This window comes from Hypanus sabinus, chromosome 6 (genome assembly GCF_030144855.1).
Source record: "Hypanus sabinus isolate sHypSab1 chromosome 6, sHypSab1.hap1, whole genome shotgun sequence".
Lineage (NCBI taxonomy): Eukaryota > Metazoa > Chordata > Chondrichthyes > Myliobatiformes > Dasyatidae > Hypanus > Hypanus sabinus.
Genome location: NC_082711.1, coordinates 176,155,670 through 176,182,715, shown reverse-complemented (window position 1 = coordinate 176,182,715; position 27,046 = coordinate 176,155,670). Strand labels below are relative to the sequence as shown.

At 41.7% G+C, this 27,046-nt stretch overlaps 1 protein-coding gene across 1 annotated transcript in view; it reads left to right on the top strand.

Annotated features, from left to right (window-relative positions):
- The window catches only part of tbx4 (T-box transcription factor 4), an 85,846-nt gene that overhangs the window by 29,068 nt on the left and 29,732 nt on the right, over window positions 1-27,046 (top strand). Inside the window, exons 3-4 of the mRNA XM_059971431.1 lie at window positions 20,163-20,282; window positions 21,106-21,253. Of these exons, the coding sequence (XP_059827414.1) occupies window positions 20,163-20,282; window positions 21,106-21,253 (268 nt within the window). The remainder of the gene's footprint in view (window positions 1-20,162; window positions 20,283-21,105; window positions 21,254-27,046) is intronic.

The following is a 27,046-nucleotide window of genomic DNA, read 5'->3' as shown; positions in this document are numbered from 1 at the left end:
ATCTGTCTCTGATTGCCATCCAATCCTTGGTGAAGATTGAGCATATGGGAGCCATGAGGTTTGGGCTGAAAGGCCCAAGCATGTGCAGATGCACCCCACTGTGGACTGGTTTTCATCATGTCACTCCAACAGCAACAATTTATTAAATGTGCAGAATCTTTTGCTTCAGATTCTTTGCATTTGAATAGCAACATGCATTTATATAACATAGAACATTACAGCATAGCACAGGCCCTTTGGCCCACAATGTTGTACCGACCATCTAAGCTACCCCAGGACAAATCTAACCCTCCCCTCCCACATAGCCCTCCACTGTTTCCTATCATGTGGGGGGGGGGTTCTTGGACCAGAGGGCACTGCCTCAGTACAGAAGGTCATCCTTTTAGAACAAGAATGAGGAGGAATTTCTTTAGCCATAGGATGGTGAATCTGTGGAATTCGTTGCCACAGATAGCAGCAGAGGCCAATTGGTTTCATTGGTTATATTTGAAATGTAGGTTGTTAGGTTCTTGATTAGTAAGGGCACCAAGGATTATGAGGAGAAGGCAGGAGAATGGAACTGAATGGGATAGTAATTCAGCCATGATGGAATGGTGTAGCAGACTAATGGCCTAACTCTGCTCCTATGTCTCACAGTCTTATTTTTCTGTCATCTGTATGCTCAAGAGTTTCTTAAATGTCCCTAATGTTTCTGCCTCTACCGGCACCCCTTGTATAGCATGCTTAACATATATAGGCATTTCACAACATTATGAAGCAAAATTCAGCACATATCAACATATTAGGACTGGTGACAAAAAGCTTGGTCACTGAATTAACTTTTAAAGAGCATTTTAAAGAAGGAATCGGAGGCAGAGAGACAAATAATGTCAGGATGGAAATTCCAGAGCTTAAGGTCAGGCTTCTGAAGACTTGGCTGCCAACAGTGCAGCAAATAAAAGCTGAGACATGCACGAAGCCAGAACCAAAGTTCCAGTGCAATCGCGTTTCTCTAGTGTGGTGAAAAGAACTTTCACAATACTCTAGCTGTTACCAAACCAAGTTGCACTACACGTTTCCTGCCTTGACTAATGAAGGCAAGTATTCTGTACATCTTTTTAGCCACCTTATCTACCCTGCCTTGAGGGATTCTTGGATAAGACCTTGTCAAAAACTTCGCTAAATTCCATGTTAAAAAAAATTTCCTTTCCCTTGTCAATTCTCTTAATCACTTCAAAAAATCCCTCAAATTTCAAGACAATCTTTCTTATACAAGTAGCCTTGTTGATTATCCACGATCAATCTTTGCCTTTCCAAATGCAGATAGATCTTGTCCCCTCCAATAACTTTCCCACCACTAATGTAATGCTCACTGACTTGTAGTTTCTTGGTTCCCTTGCTGCCCTTTTTAAATAAAGGCACAGTATTAACCACTCACTTGTATTCTACTTAATCCTACTTAATCACTCCTTACTCCAGCAAATCATAGAGTCATAGAGGAGTACAGCACCAAAATAGGCCCTTTGGCCCATCTAGTCCATGCTAAACTAAACCACCTACTCCCATAGCCTTCCACATTAAGACTATCCATGTGCTATCCAAGCTTCTCTTAAGTGTTGAAATCGAGCTCAAATGGACCACTTGTGCTGCCAGCTCATTTCACACTCTCAAGACCAATCTAGTCAATCCATCCGGTGCTGTAGTCAAAGCCAGAATATCCATCCTCAGGTCTGGAGACAAAAACTGTGAATGGTAGGGCTGGTCTAATGAAAGTTCTGCACTAATCCTTATTCTAACGCACCAGTCCACTACCAAAGAAATACCTAAATGGAGCAATAACAAGTATAATTGTATCAACTGTCCAGAATTCGCCAAGAGTATATATTGCCCTCGAACCTTTGTGCCCTGTGGCCTGCGTAATCAGGCCACAAAGTTCTTGTAATCACAGATGGATAGTGCTTAAATTTCAAAAGGCATTTTAATAGGAGGTGGCATGGTAGTGTAGTGGTTAGCGTAACCTATTTCGTAAACCAGTGACCTGGGTTTAATTCTGCCGCTGTCTGCGAGGGTTTTGCACATTCTCTCCATGACTGCCTGGGTTTCCTCCAGTTGTTCCAGTTTCCTCCCATATTCCATAGACATACGGGTTAGTAGGTTAATTGTTCACAGGGATGTACTTGGGAGCCACGGGCTCATTGGGCCCAAAGGGCCCGTAACCATGCTGTATCTCTGAACAATTAAAACAAATTGTGAAGAACTATCCATTCTCAGAATATTTTCAAACATGTACTGATAGTATCATACCAGAGGCCTACAGGAACAAGTCTCATTTAAATAGATTTCTAACTGGTTGCCTCACTGTCTGGTACGGAGGGGAGGGGCCACTGCAGAGGACTGGAAAAAGCTGCAGGAAGTTGAAAACTCTGCCAGCTCCATTCTGGGAACTAGCCTCCTCAGCATCGAGTAAGTCTTCAAAAGGTGATGCCTCATTAAGGACCCCATCACCCTCTTCTCATTGCTACCATCAAGGAGGAGGTACAGGAGCCAGAAGGCACACACTCAACATTTCAGGAGCAGCTTCTTCCTCTCTGCCATCAGAGTTCTGAATAGACAATGAACCCATGAACAATACCTCAGTATTTTTCCCTCTCTTTTTACACTATTTATTTAATTTTCTTTTTTTTATATAACTTCTTATAGTAATTTATAGTTTTTATTATTATGTATTGCAATGTACTGCTGCTGCAAAACAACAAATTTCATGACATATGCTGGTGATATTAAACCTGATATTAAACTTTTGGGCAAAGAATAATCATTGGGCCTGTATCATTATATCAGACTTTACTCTTATTAAAACATGGAGACTTGATAATTACCCAGGTACTGGCTGATCTAAAACCTGTCACCATTATCCAGGGTGGAATCATTCAGTGATTCAATTAACTGAGAAGGTGGTGGGTGGAGACTTGACTTCAAAACCTAAGAGATGTTTGGATGAGTAAACGTATGGGAGGGGAATGGAGGGCTATAGTCCAGTTGTGGGTCAATGGGACTAGGCAGAATAATAGTTTGACATGTACTAGATGGGCTGAAGAGTCTGTATCTGTACTGGAGTGCTCTATGATTCTATGAGGTAATTGTGATCAATCTTGTGTATATCAAAACTTGAACAGGTTCATACCATTATTGAAACTGGAAAAAAATGTGAGTGGATAATAATGAACTCAGTAGCATTTCAGACACACTTCAACCTTCCTGCTGCTTTTGGGGAGAGGTTAAACCAACACAGGGTCTGCCCTCTCAGAACTGAAAAAAATCACCTGACACCATTATGACAAAAGAACAAACAGCACTAATAAGAGATTACCTGACCACCATTGCACTGCTACACGTGGGACCTTGCTGTGTACAGTTCCCTATTGATTAGAAGCAGGCCCTTCAGCCCACCTAGTCCATACCGAACTATTGTTCTGCCTAGTCCCACCAACCTGCCCCGGACCACAGCCCTCCCATCCATGTACTCACTCAAACTTTTTAAATGTTGAATTTGAACTTCGATCCACCACTTTCACTGGCAGCTCGGTCCACACTCTCACCATTGTCTGATTGAAAAGTTCCTCCTCATGTTTTCCTTAAACATTTCACCTTTCACCCTTAATACATGTCCTCTAGCTCTAATCTCACCCAACCTCAGTGGAAAAAGTTTTCTGCATTTACCCTATTTATACCCCTCCTAATTTTGCATACCTCTGGCAAATCTCTCCTCACTTCCTATGTTCCAGGGAATAAAGTCCTAACCTATTCAACCTTTCCCTATCTTACATTCAGTACCCTTGAGATCATGACAAATGCCATACATGTGGACATTACAGTTTTTGTCTTGCTAAATATTAGATGCTGAAAATTTGTGAAGTTAAAATAGCAAGTAGATTGTAGGCTTTCATAAATAAAGCAAAGTGAGGTGTTTTACGTTTAATGAAGCCTTTTTCATATTTTGTCGAACTCCAAAACCTAAACACAAAAGCACACTAAAAATCTTTACATAATAATGTCAGCACGTCAAAAAGCCTCTTAAAGTGAAACCACAACTCAGAGTTGGTGGTTATGAATTATGTACCTTTCTCCTGTTTACGTTATCCTACACAAGCCCTCCATAATTCACTGAAACCGGCATTATCAGCTCAGACGAGCCACCCGGCTCAGGTCCTGTGTTCCGTGGGTGGAGATACAGCAGGTGCCTCTGGCTTGACCGAGGTTGACACACGTACAGTCGTGTTGTGACGCCAGGGGCATGGCAGTGGAGTACACTAAATCTTGGTGGGCTGGTTTAAGACAATCTACTGAAATACATTCAGGTATACCCCTCTTATCCATGATAAAAGTCTTTTCACCTCTTTCCAAAACACAGATTGGGCCATTATATGGGGGCCTAAAGGGATGTTGGTGTGCATCATAGTGGATGAAAACAAATGAGGTAGAATGTAGGTCAAAGGGAACCCAAGATGCCATGATGGGAGGTAGGAATAGGTGAAAACGAATTAAATTTACTGAAGAGAGTAGAATGCTATTGAGAGGCTGGCCAGGCAGTCGAGGCATTAGGAATGAAATCACCTGGCACTCATAATGGTCTTCTGTATACCAACTCAGCCGCGGATGACTGCAGGTCCTGAGCCCTAGCAGGACCCACGGGAGACAATCATGCCAATACTCGTTGGTTGTGTAAGCCCTCAGAGCAGTCTTTAAAAAGCGGTGAAACTGCTCACATAGGCCATTGCACTGAGAGTGGGATGTAGCCTAACACTGAGGTTCTGGACCATCACAGTCCAGAGGTTTGAAATAAGTTGGCGACCGTGGTCAAAGGACATATCAGATGGGGTGCCAAACCAAGCAACCCAGGTGCTGATGACTACCTGAGCCACAGCTGTGGCTGTCGTCGATTATAGAGGGATGACCTCTGACCACCTGGTGCTGTAATCCACCATGGTAAAGAGGTGCATGAAACCACCGGAGGAGGGAAGAGGACCAACAAGGTCCACTTTTACATGATCAAATCGTCGCACCGCGACCTTGAATGTGCTAATGGCACCTAAACATGATGGTTAATTTTTGCCTACTGGCACTCAATACAGGCTTCAGTCAATCACGCATGTCCTTTCTGAGGCTGTGCCAAATTGTAGTGCAACTATTTTCTGTGAGGCCTTCAAACCTGGATGCAAGAGGTCAGGTATAGATTCAAAAACAGTCCATCTTCAGTATGCAGGCACTATGGGGCAAGGGCGACCAGTTGAGACATTGCACAGGAGAGAAACCCCAGCCTCACTGAACTTAATGTCAGCCAAATGCAGGCCTATGACTGCTGTTCAATAAGCCTGGACCTCTGGGTCAGTATCCTCATCGGCTGCCATGCTAGCATAGTCAATCTCTATGTGAATGGACTCAATAGCTGGCTGTGAGAGGCAATCAGCCACAGCATTATTTTCCCCCTTGATACGTTGTTCAACTATTGTGAATTCGGATATGACGGCCAAGTGGCATTGCCGCCATGCAGACCAAGGGTCTGATATTTTGGCCATCACATGCATGACAGGTTTGTGGTCAACGAACACAGTGAAATGGTGACCCTCTAGAAGAAAACAAAAATGGCGGATAGCCAGTTATAAACTGAGAAACTCACAGTCAAACATGGAAATGGAGCTGCCAGCTGAAGAAGTGGCTGCCACACTCCTCCGACCAACTGTTTGTGCACAGCACCCACAGCATAGTCTAAAGCATCAGCAGAAATGGCTATGGGTGTGTTGGGGAGCCAGTAGGGTCACGTTGGAAACAGCTGGTTTGGTATCATCAAATTCCCTGGTCATGTCTACTGACCAGTCAAGTAATTGATTAGGGGTATTGCCTTTAAGCACACTATACAGGGGAAGCATATGTTCAGCAGCTTGGGGAAGGAAGCAATGATAGAAATTTACCATTCCTAAACTCCTGTTGTTTTTTGTAATGTGGGGCGGTGGAAAATCCATATTAGCGGCTACCATTGCTGGGAGGATTTCCTGTGGAGATGTGATGCTGAGCGAGTCAATGGTTGACAACTCAAAATGGCTTTTAGCAGAGTTAATGATCAACCTGCGTTGGCTTAAGCGCTTGAAAAATGTGCGGAGATGAGATACGTGTTCAGATTTGGATGTACTGGCTACAATTATATCATTCAAGTAAACAAAAAGAAAATCCAGTCTTTGAATATAGAGTCCAGCAGCTGTGGGAAAGTCTCTGCTGCATTTTCCAGTCCAAACGGCATGCACAGATATTCAAAAAAGGCCAAATGGGGTGTTCACAGCTGGTCGGGGAATGTCCTCCGAGCACACAGGCACCTGATAGTAGCCCTCAACTAGATCAACTTTGGAAAAAATTAACTTCCCGGCTAAACGTACCGAAACATCTTGGATGCATGTCTAAATGCAAATATTAGGATAGTGATGGGGGATTTCAACATACAAGTAGATTGGGAAAATCAGGTTAGTACTGGACACCAAGAGGGGGAGTTTTCTAGAATGCCTGCAAGACAGATTTTTACAACAGCTCATGATGAGCAGACTAGAAGGTCAGCTATTCTGATAGGATGGTGTGCAATGAAGCAGAATTGATTGGAGACCATTAAGTAAGAGAAACCCTTATGGGCAAGTGATCATAATATGATCAAACTCCCCCTAAAATTTGAGAAGGAGAAGCTAAAGTCAGATGTATCAGTATTACAGTGGAGTAAAGGGAATTACAGAGGCAAGAGAGAGGAGTTGCCCAGAACAGATTAGAATACTGGCAGGAATGATGGCAGAGCAACAATAGCTGGTATTTCTGGAAGCAATTCAGAAGGCACAGGATATATACATCCCAAAGAGTAAGACATTTTGCAAAGGAAAGATGACACAACTGTGGCTAACAAGAGAAATCAAAGCCAACATAAAAGCCAGAGAGGGCATATAATAGAGCAAAAAATAGTGGGAAGTTAGAGGATTGAGAAGCTTTTATAAAGCAAAGAAAACAACTAAAAGTAATTAAGAAGGTAAAGATGGAACATGAAAGTAAGCTAGACAATAATGTTAAAGAAGATACCAAAAGTTTCTTCAGGTACATAAAGTGTAAAAGAGAGGTGAGAGTGGATATCAGCCTACTGGAAAATGATGCTGGAGAGTTAGAAATGGGGGACAACGAAATGGCGGACAAACTGAATAGATATTTTGCATCAGTCTTCAGGGTGAAAGACACTAGCAGTATGGTGGAAGTTCCAGGTGTCAGGAGGCATGAAGAGTGTGATGTTACCATAACTAGGGAGATGGTTCTTGCGAAACTGAAAGTTCTGAAGGTAGATAAGTCATCTGTACCAGGTAGTGTACATCCTAGAATTCTTAAAAAGGTGGCTGAAGTGATATGGAGGCATTAGTAATGATCTTTTAAGAATCACTAGATTCTGAAATGGATCTGGAAGACTGGAAAATTGCAAATGTCACTCCACTCTTCAAGCAGTGATAGAGACAGAAGAAAAGAAACTATAGGCCAGTTAGTCTGACCTCAGTGGTTAAGAAGATGTTGGAGTCAATTATTAAGGATGAGATCTCGAGGTACTTGGAGGAACGTGATAAAATAGGCTGTAGTCAGTAGTTTCCTTAAGGCAAAATATTCGGTGACAAGTCTGTTGGAATTCTTTGAAGAAATAACCAGCAGGATAGGCAAAGGAGAATTGGTTGATATTGTGTATTTGGATTTTTAGAAGCCCCTTGACAAGGTGCCACAGATGAAGCTGCTTAACAAGCTATGAGCCCATGGTATTACAGAAAGGATTCTAGCGCAGATAAAATAGTGGCTGATTGACAGGAGGCAAAGAGTGGGAATAAAAGGGGCCTTTTCTGGCTGGCTGCCAGTGATCAGTGGTTTTCCACAGGGGTCTGTGTTGAGGCTGCTTCTTTTTACGTTATATGTTAATGATTTGGATGATGGAATTGATGGCTTTGTTGCAAAGTTTGCAGATAATATGAAGATAGTGGAAGGGCAGGTAGTTTTATGGAAGTAGAGAGGCTATAGAAGGACAAACAGATTAGGAAAATGGGCAAAGAAATGGCAGATAGAATACAGTGTTGGGAAGGGTATAGTTCTGCACTTTGATAGAAGAAATGAAAGGGTTGACTATTTTGTAAATGGAGGGAAGATACAAATAAACTGAGGTGCAAAGGGACTTGGAGTCCTCGTGCAAGATTCCTTAAAGGTTAATTTGCAGGTTGAGTCTGTGGTGAGGAACTCAAATGGAATGTTAGCATTCATTTCAAGAGGACTAGAATATAAAAGCCAGAATGCAACGTTGAGACTTTACAAGTGAAGGTGAAGCCTCACTCGTATTGTGAGTGGTTTAGGCTCCTTATCCTAGAAAGGATGTGCTGAAACTGAAGAGGGTTCAAAGGAGGTTCACGAAAATGATTCCAGGATTGAATGGCTTGTCATGTGAAGAGCGTTCAATGGCTCTGGGTCTGTATTCATTGGCATTCAGAAGAATGAGGGGTGAAACCTATCCAATGGTGAAAAGTTTTGATAGAGTGGATGTGGAGTGGATGTTTCCTATGGTGTAAGAGTCTAAAACCAGGGGACAGAGACTCAGAATAGGGGAGTTTCCTTTTAGAAGGGAGATGAGGAGGAAGTTCTTGAGCCTGAGATTGGTGAATCTGTGGAATTTGATGCCACAGGCAGCTGTGAAGGCCAAGCCTTTATGTATATTTAAGGCAGAGGTTAACAGATTCTTGATTGGTCAGGGCATGATGGGATATGGGGAGAAGGCAGGAGACTTGGGCTGACAGGAAAATTGGATCAGCCATGATGAAATAGCGAAGCAAATGACATGGGCCAAATGGCTTAATTCTGCTCCTATATCTTATGGTCTTATGTGTGGGATTGGGTAATGATCAGGGGTTGGGGCCTCATTAATGCATCAGTAATCACCACACAGAGGGCAACCACCAATGGACTTAGGGACCATAAGGAGGGGTGAAACTCAGGGGCTATTCGACTGGCATACAATGCCAAGTTTTTCCACGTTGGCAAATTCAGCCTTTGGAATTGCCATCTTTTTTGTGTTCAGCCTTTGTGCAGAGACTGGCAGAACCATTATAGAAATGTGATGCTTGACCCCGTGTTTTGTGATTGTAGTGGAGAATGTGGGCTTGGTGAGGTTTGGGAATTTGCCCAGCAGTCAAATAAACTCACATGTGGTGCTGCATGCACTTGACAGGGAACCTGCTGGAAGAGCAAGGTAATGACCCTAAGTACTTGACATCCACAAGCTAGCAGTTCTTAAGATCGACTAACAGTCCTTGGGCACACAGGAAATCTGCACTAAGCTGAGGTCTAGCCATTTTGGCCAGGACGAAGTCCCATGTGTAACATCACTCACTGAAGCAGAGTGTCACCCACTATGTCCCATAAGTCAGGATTTTGCTGCCGTTGGTGGCCTCCAGTGAGGTTTCATTGCTCTATGCCTTCACGTCAACAAGTGATGCTGGCAGCACGCTCACTTGAGCACCCATGTCGCACAGGAAACGTCACCTTGAAAGGGAGAATGCACTGAACAATAGATGACCATTGTGTTCACTGCCACTATCGGAGCTACAAGGCAGTTGCCAGTTCCTAGTGTTCTTACCAAAGTGAGCATGGTAAAAACTCAGGCCCAGTGTTATCTGTTTCGCAACCATGGACGTCCTTTTGTTGGGAGCCTTGCTGACCAGGTTTATTGAGTTAGAGAAAGGAGGAATGATATACTGCTGCCTAGCTGAGTGCAGACTATCAGCCATTTTAGCAAGCACCCTGTAGTCCTTCAGAGGTGCATTTGTGTGGGCTATGCAAACTTGATCAGGCATTTGTTGCATGAAGAGTTCCTCAAAAATAAAACAAGGATGGTGATTTCCCAGAAGAGACAACATGTGGTCCATTAGCTCTGAAGGCCTAGCGTTGCTGAGACCATGTAAGGAGAGCAACTGTTGGGTGTGCTCAGGCTCTGTTAGCCCAAAAGTCTGTAAAAGGTGAGTTTTCAGCGTTTGGTATTTCTTGTGTTCAGGTGGGTGTTCAAACAGACTCACCACTCTTGCAGAGCGATACTTGGTGCTGTCGGCAATGACTTCTCGCAGAGCAAACTCGGCCTCAGCTTGTACAAACCAAGCAATGGCATTTTGCTCCCAAAACTCCGGCTGTTTCAAAGCAACTGCATTGGCCAACATTTTCAATAATGTAGGTTTTCACAAATAAAGTGATGTGAGGTGTTTTATGTTTAATGAAACACATAACATATTTTGTTGAACTCCAAACCCAAACACAAAAGCACGCTGAAAATCTTTACATAATAACATCATCACATCAGACCAGTCTCTTAAAGTGAAACCCCAACTCAATGTCAGTGATTGTGAATTATGTACATTTCCCCCAATTACATTACCCTAGAAGATAACTAAAACCTTCAAAAGGCCTTCAACAAAATGTTAGTCTTTTCCAATTAATTTATTGATTCAATTTTTTTCTGGGAATTTTTAAGATAATATATTTGAGCTGATTTGTTATATTTTTGTTCTTAGGTTGCAAGATGTATAAGAATACCACACATTAGGAGTGCCTTACTATTATGCTGCTACACAGCTAGATTGATCTTGAAGTAGGTTAAAAGGTTGGCACAACATCCTGGGCTGAAGGGCCAATACAGTGCTGTGTGTTCTATATTCTGTGTCTAGGAATGGTAGAACAGAACTTAAACTTGGGCTAGAATGATATTTGGGTCAGATGAGGATTTATTTGAAGTTAACTCCATTAAACATCAGTTGATAGGTTGGAGGGAGTATGTTTTACTCCTGGCTAAGCAGCTTTCAGAATTAATTATCTTGATTGGTAACGGAAGGGAATTAAGACTGTCAAAAGTTCTACATTTGATCCCCAGAGGAGGGCTGGGGAAGTGCTGGATACATTTTCCTGATGCAGTCCCACACTTTGTGGGTGTCATTTACCAGGAAAAGTTCTGTCTGGCTCTGGAGTCGTAGACAAGGCTTCCCAGGAAGGAAACTAACTTTTCTATTACTGAGGATGGAGGAGTGGAGGAGGGGAGCATCATTACTGCAGGCTCAGATGGAAGCAGCACTCACCACATGGATAATAACACTTTTGTTACCAATGAGAATCCCCCCAAAAGAAGAATGTAATGTAGTGCTTAACTCTTTGACTTCCATTGCTGACATCTATTGTGAGTTGGAAAAAATACTGTATGCACTGGCCACCCACCCTGGACATGTGCCCTTCTCCCCTCTTCCATTGGGAAGAAGATACAAAAGCCTGAAAGCACTGTGGCTAGACTCAAGGACAGATTCTACCCTGCTGTTATAAATCTATTAAATAAGTTCCTAGTATGATAAATTGGAAGCATGACCATTTTCATCCTTCTACAAGGACAGATAGACAGCTGATAATCTGCATATGAGATACGCACTGCCAACTTCCAGTTGCCTCAATGGACGTTTCAAATATTTGCCCAAACTATGAGGAAGAAAAGCACAGAGGATGAAGACAGCAAGCTCTCAACAGATACTCTCAGATCTTGTTAACAGATGTGAGGGGCCAGTTACTTTGGTGTCTTCTCACCATTGGGTTAGGGGAATGATTCAGGATGAGTGCCAATGGTGGGGGGGTGGAGTATGGTAGTTGGGGAGGGGTGAGGCAGTGGTAATTGGAAAAGCTGTAACAAAGCCTGAAAGCACATGAGGCTCACAAGCAAAGGCATGAACTTGGTAACTGGTGCCCTGTCAGAAATTGGAAAATAATTCACTTTTCAGCCTTACAGATTGCCACAGAGCACAAAAAGCACCTTGTCTACGCACTTGACACCAGGTTAACATGGCTGCAGATGACTCCTCCTCACGTCTAGAGACTTCACTTCTTGTGTTTGTGCTAGTGATAGTGAGGCTGGATTTGAAAAATTAACATCGGACAAGACCAAGAACTCCCATTGAACTGGTATTGTTTGTTATTACAAGAATTGCCTCTGGTGGACTCTAATCCAGCACTTCAAAGTGAATGGTCTTCACTGTATACACAGCAGCAGAAGGACTGGTGGAAGACATGATAAGGGGACGCAGAGACCTAAAACATTTATACACTTAAGAGAGGATCAGCCTCTGTCAGGCACCCCTGTCTTTGATCTTGTCTAAAGCATTTTTTAAAGTAAAAATCTATCACAAAGCACTAAAAGTAAAGCAGCTCTAAGAGCAACCAGAGGAATGCAATAAAATAACACAGCTTTTAAAAGCAATGAGTTAATTTATCCAAAAGGTGCCTATTCCACTCTGCTGTGTGATTTGTGTAGCTAAATAATGATAAATGGTCAGCCCATTTGGCAATGTAATTCAAATATTCCTTCCTCTTCAGTGGCCAGCATGCTTGGCTCTGTTGGGGGTCCTCAGTTCAAGTTCTGTTCCAGAGACCAGACTTTCAGAATGCAAACCTGACATTCCCAGCCCATGCCAAAGGAGAGTTGCATAATCAGAGATGACAAATTTTGGATGCGATTTTAAACAACTATGTCTGGATTCTGATTTAATTGTAAGATATATTATTTCAATTCCAGGTTACGTTATATATCATTTTGTCAACACGACTGAGATGTATTATCCAGCCATAATCACATTGTTATTTATGGGAGCTTGCTGTTAGCAAATTCTCTGCTATGCTTGCTGTATTACAGGAGAGATTTTTCTTGAAAAAGTACTTCATTTTCTACAAAATCACTTTGAAAATCTGAATTTGTGAAGGCTCTAAATGAGATGGTCTTCTTCGAATAACTAACTGGCCATTGGTAGATGGGTGCTAGTGGAGTGATAGAGCCATGGAGAAAATTGGCACAGAATTAGGCAGCTCAGCCAATTTAGTCCATGCTGAACTATTATTCTGCTCTGTCCCATCAACCCACACCTGGACCTTAGCTCTCTGTGCTCCTCCCATCCATGTCCAAATTTCTCTTAAATTGAACCCACATCCACCCCTTCCACTGGCAGCAAGCACCATCCTCCGAGTAAAGAAGCTCACCCTCATGTTCCCCTCAAACATTACACTTTTTACCCTTAACCCATGACCTCTAGTTCTAGTCTCACTAAACCTCAGGGAAAAAAGTCGGTTTGTATTTACCCTATTATTACTCCTCATAATTTTGTATACCACTATCATTCTTCCATCATTCCACACTCTGGGGAATGAAGTCCTAAACTATTCAATCTTCCCCTATAACTTAGGTTCCTGAGTCTCAGCAACAACTTTGTAAATTTTTGCTGCACTCTTTCAATTTTTCAACTGGTACCTTCCCTGTAGGTAGGTGACCAGAGCTGCACACAATAGTCCAAATTAGTCCTCACCAACATCTTACAGAACCTCAGTATAACATTCCAACTCCTGTAGTCCAATACATTGATATCTTTAGCAAATTACCGTTCATGTGTACAAGAAACAGAATGTCCTAGAGCACACTAACTTTTGTTCTGAATGTTTCCCTAGGATTAGAATAACATCTAAAAATTAAAGATTAGCTTTATTTGTGACATGTACATTGAATTACTGAAATAATGTAGTGAAATGTTATTGTTAGAGTCAAATCAAATCAGCGAGGATTATGCTGGACACTCGCAAGTTTTTGCCACACTTCTGATGCCAACATAGCATGTCCACAACTCACTAACACTAACCGTATGTCTTTGGAATGTGAAAGGAAACGGAAGTACCTGGAGGGATGTAAACACTCCTTACAGAGAGTGCCAGAATTGATGTTGGATCACTGGCAGTGTAATAGCAGTATGCTATCATCTTCAGCTTTTTCTGATCCTGTGTAATGCCACCTCCATATCAGACAGTGATGCAACCAATCAGAATGCTGTCCATGGTACATCTGCAGAAATTTGCGAAGGACTTTGGTGACATACCAGGAGACTGCAGATACTGGAAATTTGAAGCAACACACAAAGGAGCTGGAGGAACTCAGCAGGTCAGGCAGCATCAAAGGGTGGAAATGGACAGTGAAATTTCAAAGTACATTTATTACCAAAGTACGTACTGTACATGTCACCATATACAACCCTGACATTCATTTTCTTGTCAATGAATCAATTAAAGATTGTACCCAACAGGATGGACAACAACCAATGTACAAAAGAAGAAAAAAATAAATAAATAAGCAATAAATATTGAGAACATGAGATGAAGAGTCCTTGAAGGTGAGAACATAAGTTGTGGGAACAGTTTAGTGATGGGATGAGTGAAGTTATCCCCTCTGGTTCAACAGCCTGATGGTTGAGGAGTAATAACTGTTCCTGACCTGGTGATGCAGGATCTGAGGCTCCTGTACCTTCTTCCTGATCACAGCAGCGAGAAGAAAGCATGACCTGGATGGTGAGGGTCCTTGATGCTGTTTTCCTGTGTTAACACTCAGTATAGATATGCTCAAAGGTGAGGAGGGAGGGTTTTGCCTGTGATGGACTGGGCCGTATCCACTAGGCTTTTCCGTACAAGGGCATTGATGCTTCCGTATCAGGCCATGATACAACCAAGTTGAGCTCTTCAAGAGGACTGGGATGATGCCTCACCCACTGAGTTCCTTTGTGTGTTGCCTGCAGACAAAATGTAGGATGGTTTAATAATGAGGGAGTTCTGCAATGTTTTAGATTTTGCTACGGAAGCTAAAATTAAAGTTTCCAAAGAATACTTTCAAAATTCAAAGTTCAAAGTAAATTTATTATCAAAGTATGTACACAAAGTTCGTGGGCATTCACAGTAGATACAAAGAAGCACAACTCAATCAATGAAAAACTACACACTAACAAAGATGGACAAATAGCCAATGTGCAGAAGGAGACAAACTGTGCAATTGCAAAGCTAAATAAACAAACAATATATAATGCTGAGGACATGAACTGTAGAGACCCTGAAAGTGAGTCTGTAGGTTGTGGCATCAGTTCAGTGCTGAGGTGAGTGAAGTTATCCACACAGTTCAGGATCACAATGGTTGAGGTGTAGTAATTGTTCCTGAACCTGGTGGTGTGAACTGAGGCTCCTATAACTCCTTCCTTAAGAGTATTAGCGGGGTGGGGAGGCTGCTAGAGGTGCTGGCTGTAGAGGTGTCATATTTTCTTGGGGTGTTGTGCAGTAATGGGAAACGGTATTAGAAGCTCAGAAGATGCGGGCGGGAAATGGGATTTATAATGCGTGGCCAATCTCCTGCCAGGTTTACACCCCAAACAAAATGCAATTCTGTATCTTTAGATGTACTTCTGCACTCCTTCAGTGACTACTGCATTGATGTGTGGTCACTTGGTGCTGTTCTTCTCAGTGTGATGAACGTGAAAACTAACATTTCCTAGAGTCGAACAAGCTGGCCTGGATTTCTGGGCGAAATCCCACCAGTTGGAAAAATCAACCTGGCAATGCTGTTGTGAAAGACACATGATTAGATGTAACGTTTTCATCTCAGTTGATATTTGCTCCCCATAATCTTGTTTCTCTACTAATAGCAACAGGAGAACTCCAGCCAAGTTGTAACTGAATTGTTAATTTGGAGGGGTGTAACTAGATCAATGGCTTTCAATTTGGGAAGAAGGAAATCTCATCTATAAGTGGAATAAAGATCAGAATTTAGCTGGGTCATAGAGCACATTATCAGACAGTTGGTTATCTCTGTTCATCCGAATCATCAGGTCATAGAGTCATAAAGCATGGAAGCAGGCCATTCAGCCCACCTCGCTCATGCCGACTATGTTGGCCAGTGAGCGAATCTCATCTACCTGCATTTGGCCCATTGCCTCTAACCCTCTTTTATTCATGTACTGATCTAGATTGTTTTTAAACTTTGTTATTGTACCCAACTCAACCATTATTCCTGGCAGCTCATTGCAAATACACCCTTAGCGTGAAGAAGATGCCCCTGATGTCCCTTTTAAATCTCTGGCCTCTGATCTTAAACTTATGTCCTCTTGCTTTTAGAACCCCTTGTTTGGAAAAAGACTCGGCATTTCCAAAATGCATCACCTCATAGTTGCTGGGATTAAATTTAATTTGCCATTACAGAGCAGACTCAACAGACTGAATGGCCTAATTCTGGTCCTATGTATATTCTTATGATCAAATTTTCCATCTGATCAATAACCAAACTCTTGACATACAGCTGTAGGAAATTGAACTCCATTTGGTGATCACTGGTGCCATAACCGTTGTGCTACCATGGTCACCCATGTAGAGATACCACTGGATGTCAGAATGCAAGGTTGTTATTCTCATTTTCACTCATATTGGTTGCACTCTCTATGATTTTCTTCTCATATTGCTGTAACCTCTTATAACATTCATTGGAGAGGTCGATGGTGCATCAGTTTAGTATCAGGTACAGTCAGGACATTTCATTGACACTGACAGGCTATGGTGGTTGAACATTGACCATCAGTATATTACAGTGACACAGGCAGGTAGTGAGGGATAAACACTGACAGGTGATAACGGTCAAAAACTACTATTGACAGTGGAAAAACTCTAGTCACATTGGCGGGTGGTAATGGTCGGAACAACACAATTGACATCTGTGGAGGTGACAATGGGAATAAATGCATTGACACTGGTGGCTGATGACAGTCGAACATCATTGATACCAGTGGTATACCAACATTGACTCCCCACTCTGGTGGGAGGTGACAATCAGATTAACAGCATTTGCACTGGTATACGGTGACAGAACAGCATCATTGAGAGCAGAGAGTAGTGACAGTCAGAAAATGGGCTCTGATACTTACAGGCAGTTTACTCTAAAACACATTTGTCAGGACTAAACAGTGAAAGGGTGAAAGATTGTGGGATGTTTTGCAGAGTGACCTGCTGCATGCATGCATGCGACTCATCAAGAACAGTGGTGAGGAGGGGGACAACTCCAACGTTATGAAAACATTTAACTGCAACTTATCTCTGGTGTTCTGTCATACAACAATCTCCATATCAAAATAATCAACTGTTCAGTGAAAACACGTTGTGAAAAGAAGAAATGGAGGGTGTTTGAAACAACCACATAAAACATTTTTATTAATTGCATTCCCCACATATAAGCTGAAACATTTCAAACATGTCGTATACAATGACAAGGTCCAGAAAAATCGCAGCAGGTCACAGACAGTTAAAAATCCCATGAGGACATTAATAAAAATCTGAAAATGAAAACCAGGGATCAGGAGGTCAGTTGGGCAGCAAGTTCTCCTCCTCAAGCTTGAAAAACATTGCCATTCTGGTAAAGCTCTGATACGTTCAGCTACTTTAGTGGACTATAATTCTGCTACTTGAGTTCTGTGTGAACCCACTTAAGAATGTCCAGATATGTCAACAATATGAATTTCACATGTCTCGACTCTTTTTATGGCCATTAAAAAAGCACTTAAAATTTATAAGGCCAGGCTACTTTAGCTGCTAACTTCAGGCATGTGGGCTGAGCAACAAATTATTTTCCAGAAGCCAAGGGTAATAAATCCTGGTCAGGATGACGCCCTCTCTGATGATCCATCTCATTAACTGCCCCCACTCGTGGCCTCCCCTTCGTCTTCTTCCCGTCCCCACCTCCTCTGCCTCACCACCTTCTGCTTCACTTTATAAATCCTGCACCCATTCAAGTTCTTTCTTTCCTTGACCTTTTGTAATCCCCTGGCTTCAATTCTGCACTTGCTTCCTCAAGCTCTTCTGCTTCTGAGTCAGGCGTTGTATTCCTAATCCTGCATCACAAGATGTGAGCACATATTTAGGAACGGCATCGCAGCACCAGTGCTGAGGGAGCACAGCAACACTGGTGATGCAGTTCTTGGAAAAGATATTAGCTTCTCCACTTGCATGGAAGATCCCACTGCATCTTTCCAAAGCACAAGGGCTTCTCCCCAAGGTCCTGGTCAGTATTTATCAAGTGACCACCATCACTCACATAACAAGCTTCATAGTTTGTGGAATCTTGTTATGAGCAAATTAGTTACTACATTTCCTGCATCAGTCATTGGACTCCAAAATACGTAACTAACTACTAGATGACAGGAGTGGTGGTAGATGGAGATATATTAAAGAAATTTGAGAAACTCTTAGATGGGCACATAAATGATCAAAAAATGGAGGGTGTTGTAGGAGGGAAGGGTTAAATTGATCTTAGAGTAGGCTAAAAGATTGGCACAACATCATGGGCTGATGGCCTGTACTGTACTGTAATGTTCTATGATCTTTGAATATCCAGGGATTCTCAAAAATGATGTTTTTCTTTCTGGACAGTCATTTCTTTCAGCCATTTGCTCATTTTCAAAGTGCTGCCTTCTTGTTCAAGAATGACTTCAGCCCTGTTACTGAATCTGCTATTTGCAGGAACTCTGAAAACATTTGACCACGAGAGGGTCACTAATGGACACTAATGCTGCAAATGCTTGTTACCTGTCAGATACCGCTGAAGGACAAACAGGAATGTAAACTTTTAGAGATACAAGTCTAAATAAAATGCCACATCTTATACCCTCCGTAAGCCACAATTAATTGTGGAGGAAACCACAAGAGGTTATTTTACTGTGAGAGATGACCTGATTGCTTGAATGGGTTAAATATCTCAACAAAACTGGATGTGAAAAATTATCATTAAGTGTTTAACAATTAACATCACTCAAATCATTTAGTTTTATTTGTTTAGAGATACAGCATGGTAACAGGCCCTTCCAGCACAATGAACCTGTGCCACTCAATTACACTCATGTGACCAATTAGCCTACTAACCCGTACGGCTTTGGAATGTGGAAGGAAATCGGAATATCCAGAGGAAACTCACGTGGTCACAGGGAGAACATACAAACTCTTTACAGACAGCTGAGGAACCGAAATTGAGTTGCAGACACTGTAATAGCATTATGCTACAGTGCAACCCCAGATTTAGGATAAATTTAAGATGGGATAAAAGAAGAGAATCACTACTATAGTCAGTCCTCAAACCTGTTCTGTGAATATAATAGATCATGATTGATCTGTGATTTTTTAATCTGTATTTGCCCTCTTTGGTTACATAATTCTTAATATCCTTATTTAACAAATCAATTCAATCCATTCTTTATATTTTTAAAGTGAACCCTCCAACTGCTAATTGGGGAAGAGAGATCCACACTTTACATCTCCCTGTGTGAAGATATTACCTGATCTTAACGTTAAAATGATTCCCTCTCCCCACTTGTTTTGGACTCCTTCCCAGGGAAAATAATTTCTCTCTACCCACCCTGTAAACACATAATTGAGTTAAGCAGTGCTATTACAGAAAGTCTTCTAAATTTAACAGAATGAATTGTTAGGGTATACAAGTTATCCTCAAAATACATTCGGGGGCACTAAGTGTATGTTTGTGGCTTTCTGCAGCTATAGTCCATCTATTTCAAGGTTTGATGTGTTGTTCATTCACAGGTGCTCTTTTGCACACCACTGCTGTAACATGTGGTTATTTGAGTTACTGTTGCATTCCTGTCAGCTTGAACCCGTCTGGCCGTTCTCCTCTGACCTCTCTCATTAACAAGGCATTTCCTCCTGCAGAACTGCTGCCCACTGGAGTTTTTAAATTTTTCACACCATTCTCTGCAAACTCTGGAGATGTTGTGTGTGAAAATTCCAGGAGATCATCAGTTTCTGAGATACTCAATCCACCCCATCTGGCACCAACAATCACTCATAGTCAAAGTCACTCAGATCCCATTTCTTCCCTATTCTGATGCTTGGTCTGAACAACAAATTATCCTCTTGACCATGTTGTTCCATGGGTGGTTGATTAGATATTTGCATTAACAAACAGATATACCTAATAAACTGGCCACAGAGTGTATAACAGCTTATTTCTTTCAAAGCATCAATTATAAATCTTTTAAAAAATTTATCCTCGGGATGTGAATGGGACTAGCAAGGCCAATGTTTACTATTGATCCCTAATTACCCTTGAGGAGGTGTGATGAACTATCTTCTTGAAGTGATACAGTGGTGTGGTAAAAAAGATATTGCACAGTGAATTTGGAAAGTTTGACCTAGCAGCAATGAATAAGCTGATTCGGCACATTGGGATAGATGCTCTAGCATCATTTAGTAACTTCCCTGTTTCTGCCTCTCTTCAGGCGAATGTTTCCAAGTTACAAGGTGAAAGTTACAGGGATGAATCCGAAAACCAAGTACATTCTGCTGATCGACATTGTTCCTGCAGATGACCATCGTTATAAGTTCTGTGATAACAAATGGTAAGTGTATGAAACTTCAGGCGTCCAGTTCATTATGTACCAATAGGCACCTAGTATAGGGACAGGCTCTCCATTCCTGTTTGTGGGCCAGGGGAAGCCGTGGTTTAACACAGAAACTGCCCTTAGAAATCACCAAATCACACTCACAGAAGGAGCACATTCGTTCCATTATGCACGTGTCTATTTGACCAAGGGAATATTTAAAGATTAACCTTTCTTGTCACATGTATATTGAAACATACAGTGAAATGTGAAGTTTGCACATGACCATCACAGTCCAAGGGTGTGCAGGAGGTAGCTCACAAATATCACTGTGCTTCAGAGCTAACATAGTATGCCTACAACCCAGATGTTTCAGGAAAGTGGGAGAAAACTGGAGCACAAGGAAGCCCACATGGTGATAAGGAGAACATACAAACTCATTACAGGCAGCGACAGGAATTCAACGCCAATCGCTGGCGCTGTAAGGTGTTATGTTGACTGCTATGGCACCGTGCCACAACTAAACCCAAGCCCTCTGCTGATGCAGTGACAACAAATGATTCTTGGGCATCACATTGACAATAACCTTTTTAACCCACACTTCTCCTTTAGCCTTTTTATTTTTGTAGTGTTTATCCAAATCCTTTGAATCTGTGTTTGCTGACTAAGCAGTGGATCCCCGAAATTTTCCAATATGCTGCATGGAATAAATTTCTTCTCCCATCTCCTTTTGAAGTTTTTTCTAATTCTCTACCAATCAATCTCCTTCTGATGTTGACCCTTTGCTACAAAATCACAACACACCTTCCAGCACGGATGTTTAACAGATTGTTTTGTACAGGATGGTGGCTGGGAAGGCAGAGCCCGCCATGCCCGGGAGGCTGTACGTGCATCCCGATTCCCCGGCAACCGGAGCCCACTGGATGCGGCAACTCGTCTCCTTCCAGAAACTGAAGCTGACCAACAATCACCTGGACCCATTTGGACATGTAAGTGAGCAGTCACCAGTTAATTAATACAGATATCTGTAAAGACATGGCCAATTCTCCTCAGACATGCCCCTACCTTGTCTCCAACATCAAATCGTAATGTCCTTACCCAGGCTGCTGTTGGGGTGGGAGCTGCCTATATTCTTACACCATTGTTATCAGTTCTTTCATTGGCTGCTAAGGCATCTAACAACTCAATTAAAAGAGCACCTTTCACGTTTTCAAGGTGCTTTGCTGCTAACGGGGCACCTTTAAAGAAAGATTATTACTTCAATGTGAATTGGTGATCACACAAACAGTAACTTGGCAGCAATCAGATAAACTTTTTCAGTGATATTGAAATTGACCAAAAGGCCAGAAAGAAACCCTTCGAAGTGCAGTAGACCTTTTACCTGAGAGGGGTGATGGTGTTTAACTTCTTAGCTGAAGCCCAGAACTTCCACATTGTGGTGTCCCGTTAAAACACCAAGTACGTGCTCAGGCCAAATTGACTCAGCTAAGAGTGACCCAGGTGACAACACTATCCATTCAGCCATGGTCATCATCAATCATGGAATCTCCACATTCATTATACACACTTTAAATGTATAATTCAGGCCATTGTATCAAGTCCATAATCTTGACCCTGTCTTTGATCTCAATGGTTATAGTTAGACTCTCCTTAATAAATCAAAGGTAATTCCTTAATACAACCTCTAATGTTTCATATCAGAAGTTCCATCACCTTTCCAATTCTGCCTTTCCTTTGCACATTCACTTAAAGTGATATTATCACAGGCAATTTATATTAGGAAGCTGTATCTTGTAATTCTACTAATGGAATTGGCATGGACTTTCTATCAATACAATTGTATGCAGAAGCAATTTTCAACGTGTGTGCTCTTACACCATGAAATCACCCCACAACATCAGTGTGTTTGTAATATTTAATTTACTTTACTTCAATTATAACTTATTTTACTTCATTTATTAGTGAAACCATCCATTTTCAATGAATAAAACATAGCAGAGAAAGGAACATCATCAGTTGTTTCAACTATTTTTAAACAAACATTGCACAACGAGTCCTAACGAAGGGTCTCGGCCTGAAACGTTGACTGTTCTTTTCCATGGATGCTGCCCAACCTGCTGAGTTCCTCCAGCATGTTGTGCGCATTGCACAACTCTATCTCAAAGTGATAGATTTAAGGGGTAATTCTACACTCTTGTAGACAGTGTGAATTTGAGATGGTGATATATAATGAAAAAATTTAAATTGATATGTCATAGTTCACATCCTCAATAAACTGCAAAGAACACAGCCCTTAAACTACTTTTGAAGTGTAGTCTAGGGTAATGTCAATTTGCTTGAACAATAAGATCTCAGAAAGAGAAATAATCTGCACATTTGCTTTGTTGGTGTCAAATAATGGCGAGAATTACACTACCACACACAAAATGCTGGCCAGGCAGCATCTATAGGAAGAAGCACTGCTGACGTTTCGGGCCGAGACCCTTCGTCAGGACTAACTGAAAGGAAAGATAGTAAGAGATTTGAAAGTAGGAGTGGGAGGGGGAAATGCAAAATGATAGAAGACCGGAGGGGGTGGGGTGAAGCTGAGAGCCAGAAAGGTGATTGACAAAAGGGATACAGAACTGGAGAAGGGAAAGGATCATGGGATGGGAGGCCTCGGGAGAAAGAAAAGGGGAGGGGGGGAGCACCAGAGGGAGATGGAGAACAAGCAGAGTGATGGATGAAGAGAGAGGAAAAAAAGAGGAGGGAAAAAACTAAACATTTCAGGGATGGGGTAAGAAGGGGAGGAGGGGCATTAACAGAAGTTAGAGAAGTCAAAGGTGGTGTTCCTCCAACCTGAGTGTGGCTTCATTTTGACAGTAGAGGAGGCCATGTCCCTCTGGTGCTCCCCTCCCCCTTTCTTTCTCCTTAGCCTGCAAGTGCTAAGTGGACTTTTAACAAAGTGTAAAAATATTGTCATTGAGATAAACTGAAAGGAACCCTGACTTTCCAATCTATACTTCCTCAAAGTTGGGGGCAAACTCTTTAATGGGCCATTAGAATGCCCAACAGTTAGTTACAAGCATCAGAATGAGGATCATAAATCAAAATATATGATAATCTTCTCTCTGGTATGCAAGTATGCCCAGACAGGAAATAATTCTGCTCCTGAAATAATAATCTTCAATTATTAACTTTCCAGTCAGTACTACATAGAAATAAATTTAGGATTTAAAATTTAATCTCACTCAAAGCCACATATGCTGAACCAAAAGGTAAATGAAATCAAATCACATCTTCATAAAAAAGCTGTCAGAATAAAGTTTGCAGGTGATAAAATAGGGGACTAATGGCACTGAAGCCATGAACAACTTAAAGCTGATTAATTCTGAAGAAGAAAATTAGTTGGCAAGCTACTGGGAAGTTATATTCAGTTTACAGGCAGTGGAAATCATTAAAGTTTGGAATTATTATGCTATACCATCTGATGTGACCGTTCCAATGCTCTCTTGACTGTCTCATCTTTCAAAGTTCAAAGCACAATTTATTATCAAAGTATGTATTCAATACACAACCTTGATGTTTGTCTCCTTACGGGCAGCCACAAAACAAAGAAACCCAATAGAACCCACTGAGAAGACCGTCAAACACACAATATGTAGGGGAAAAAAACAAATCATGCAAACAATAGAAGTGGGCAAACAACATTCAGAACTGAAGTTCACAAAAGTGAGTCCACAGCCAATCCAATCATTAGTTGCAGGCCTCAACCTCAGACAAATAAACCTCAAGGAGCAGTGAGCTGAAGAACAGCCTGTCTCTCTCCTCCAGCTCCAACACCCTGACCTTTTCAATCTGGCCCATCACTTAATTCAGCCAAGCCTTGGGTTATTCCTTGCTCTCAGGCCTGGGCCCTGCCAGATCCATTCAGCCCTGCCCAACCTTTCCAATCTGGTCCAGAGCTTAAATCGGCCAAGCATTGGCTCATTCCCCAGTCTTGTGTCCGGGTGCCTTGATACAGTCTGTACCCGGCAGGCCACAACCATGCTGCGCCCTCAAGACTTCAGTTCACACTGCAAGAATGCTAGGTCATACAGGGCGTTTAAGAGCTCAGCTCATTTTCAACAATTCTTGAGCTCAACTCAAAAGCTCATTCTCCCTAAATCAGCTCAAAAGGGAATAACACAAGAGCACATTCTTTTAAACACTTTTTAATGTGAACATGTGTAGTTAATGGTACCAGTTGCTGGTTATGTGCACTCAGCTTGGTTCTTCATTTCAGCTATATTTAGAGAGCACACTAAATGTGCTTCAAATGAAAACAATTGGTTTGTGCAGACAGTTGATCGGTGACTAAATATGCTGCTGATTATAATTTATTAATAGATGTAAAGAGGAAAATAATCGACTGGCAAAGTTCATGCTTTCCTAACTTTTATGTGTGCTCTTTTACAGTGAAATGGTTAATGTCTGCATAAAAATGTCATATACAAGAACTGAGTATTTGTACTTTGTTCAGTACCTGGATGGGAATGTTGCTGATTGATTTAGTTGACTATCAATGGGGCATTTTATGCAATAACTTACATTTCAAGGTGCCTTATAGAAAATAATGATGGAGAGTGACCAGGAGTTTTTTTTTTAAAGTCTACACTCACCAGTTGAGTTGAGACACTTTAATGAACGCATTTTCCTCTGAGTTAGACTCTCAGGTCATATCCTGCATTGTTTAAAGTCTATTTTTTCCTTCTTCTGCATTGAATCTTTTAGTATGAAAGGCAACTCTGAAAATAGAGGGGTAGAATCAAATGTTGGCATGATTGGTGGTGGGCTCTCATTGAGTGAACCAGTTGTGTTCTTCTAATAATCTTCTGTGGTTGCCTTTCTGGTCTTCGTTCAATACAACTTAACAAAGTATCATTAGAATTTAGTATTTGTGAATGTTAGTTACTAAACTACTGAGACCACTTATGCTTCTGTGCTAACAGTATAAAACATACACTTTAGGACAGGTTAGAAGATTTCTTTTTTAATCTGGAACTTCAAGATCAATTATTCAGGTCTCAGCAGAAAGAAAGATTATACATGCAGTGGCTACTTTATTACGTATCTCCTGTAGCTTGTAAATTGACCACTGAGTGTACGTTCATGGTCTTCTACTGCAATGGCCCATCCACTTCAAGGTTCAACATGTGTGTTCAGAGACGCTCCTCTGCACACCACTCTTGTCACACGTGGTTATTTAAGTTACTATCGCCTTCCTTTCAGTTTGAATCAGCCTGGCCCTTCTCCTCTGACATCCCTCATCAACAAAGCACTTTTGTCCACAGAACTGTGCTCACTGGATTTTTTTTCCACAACATCCTTTGTAAACTCCAGAGACTTGTGCATGGACATCACTGTTTATCACAATTTCCGACAAACTCAAACCCACCCCGCCTGGAACCAACAATCATTCCAGGGTCAAAGTCACTTAGATCACATTTCTTCCCCATTCTGATGGTTTGGTCTGAACAACAACTGAACCTCTTGACCACGTCTGCATGCTTTTATGCAATGAGTTGCTGCCACATGAACGGCTAACTGGATATTTGCATTGACAAGCAGGTATACGAGTTTACCTAATAAAGTGGCCACTGAATGTTTTATTAGAACTTAGTATTTCTGAACACTAGTTACTAAGGTGTACTGAGACCACCTATCTTTCTGTGCTAACAATATAAAGCATGCACTTTAGAACAGGTCAGAGATTTCTCTATGAAAGACAGAAGCTTCAAAATCAATTGCTGATGTCCCAGCAAAAACAGAGATTATAAAAACACAACATTGTACCTTTCTTGCCTCTACTGGTATTTCAGGTGTGGAGAGGTTGAATTTGAGTCTATTCCCATTCCATTCCACCACATATTGAGAACCAATGTTCAGAGAACAGAAGAGCTTCTGAACTTTTCTAGCACTTTCACCTCTGAGGATTTCTTGCTGAATTTGGCAGCGAAACTGGCCCTGGGACAGATCAATTATTTTACAGGGCATATAAGATTCCCATTGGGAGCTGAGTTTCAGATAACTGTTTCTTTAGACTTGGTAGGATGCTTAGTAGAGAAACTATGGGTCATTATGGCTTGGTGGATGCGTGTAGCACTAATTAAGATGGGAGATCAATTTCTGGCTCATTCCATCACAAATTTAATTTGCTTTTCATATTTTCCATTACTTCAACACACCGTTTCCACTTTTCCTGTGCCACATTCATTGGATGCCAAGTCAAAGGTGTAATTTACAGTCTCTGGGTCTGTAACAGTGCTCATTAGAGAAGAAGTTGGCTGAGCACCTTAAGCAAAAGTGGGCCAATTCACTTACTGCCTGTTCCTACTTTTGGAAAGGCACCAAGATTGTTGGGGTTGGGATTATGAACATAGAAAGATGTAAGAAAGACTTGATTCATTGTAGAATGCAATAGATGCACAGTGGAAAGTATCCTAACTGGTTGTATCATGACCTGGTATGGAAATACCAACGTCCAGGAATGGGAAAATCTACAGAAAGTGGTGCATACAGCTACCCCCACCATTGAGCACATTTACAAGGAGCACTGTTGCAGGACCCACCTCCTAGGCTATGCTGCCTTTTGGTGCTGCTATTGGGCAAGAGGTAAAGAAGCCTCAGGTCTCCCACCACTAGTTCAGGAGTAGATATTAATCTACAGCCATCAGGTTCCTAAACTGGCATGGATAGCTCCACTCACAACTCTACAATCTACAGACTCACTTTCAAGGACATTTTACACATCCTATTCTCAA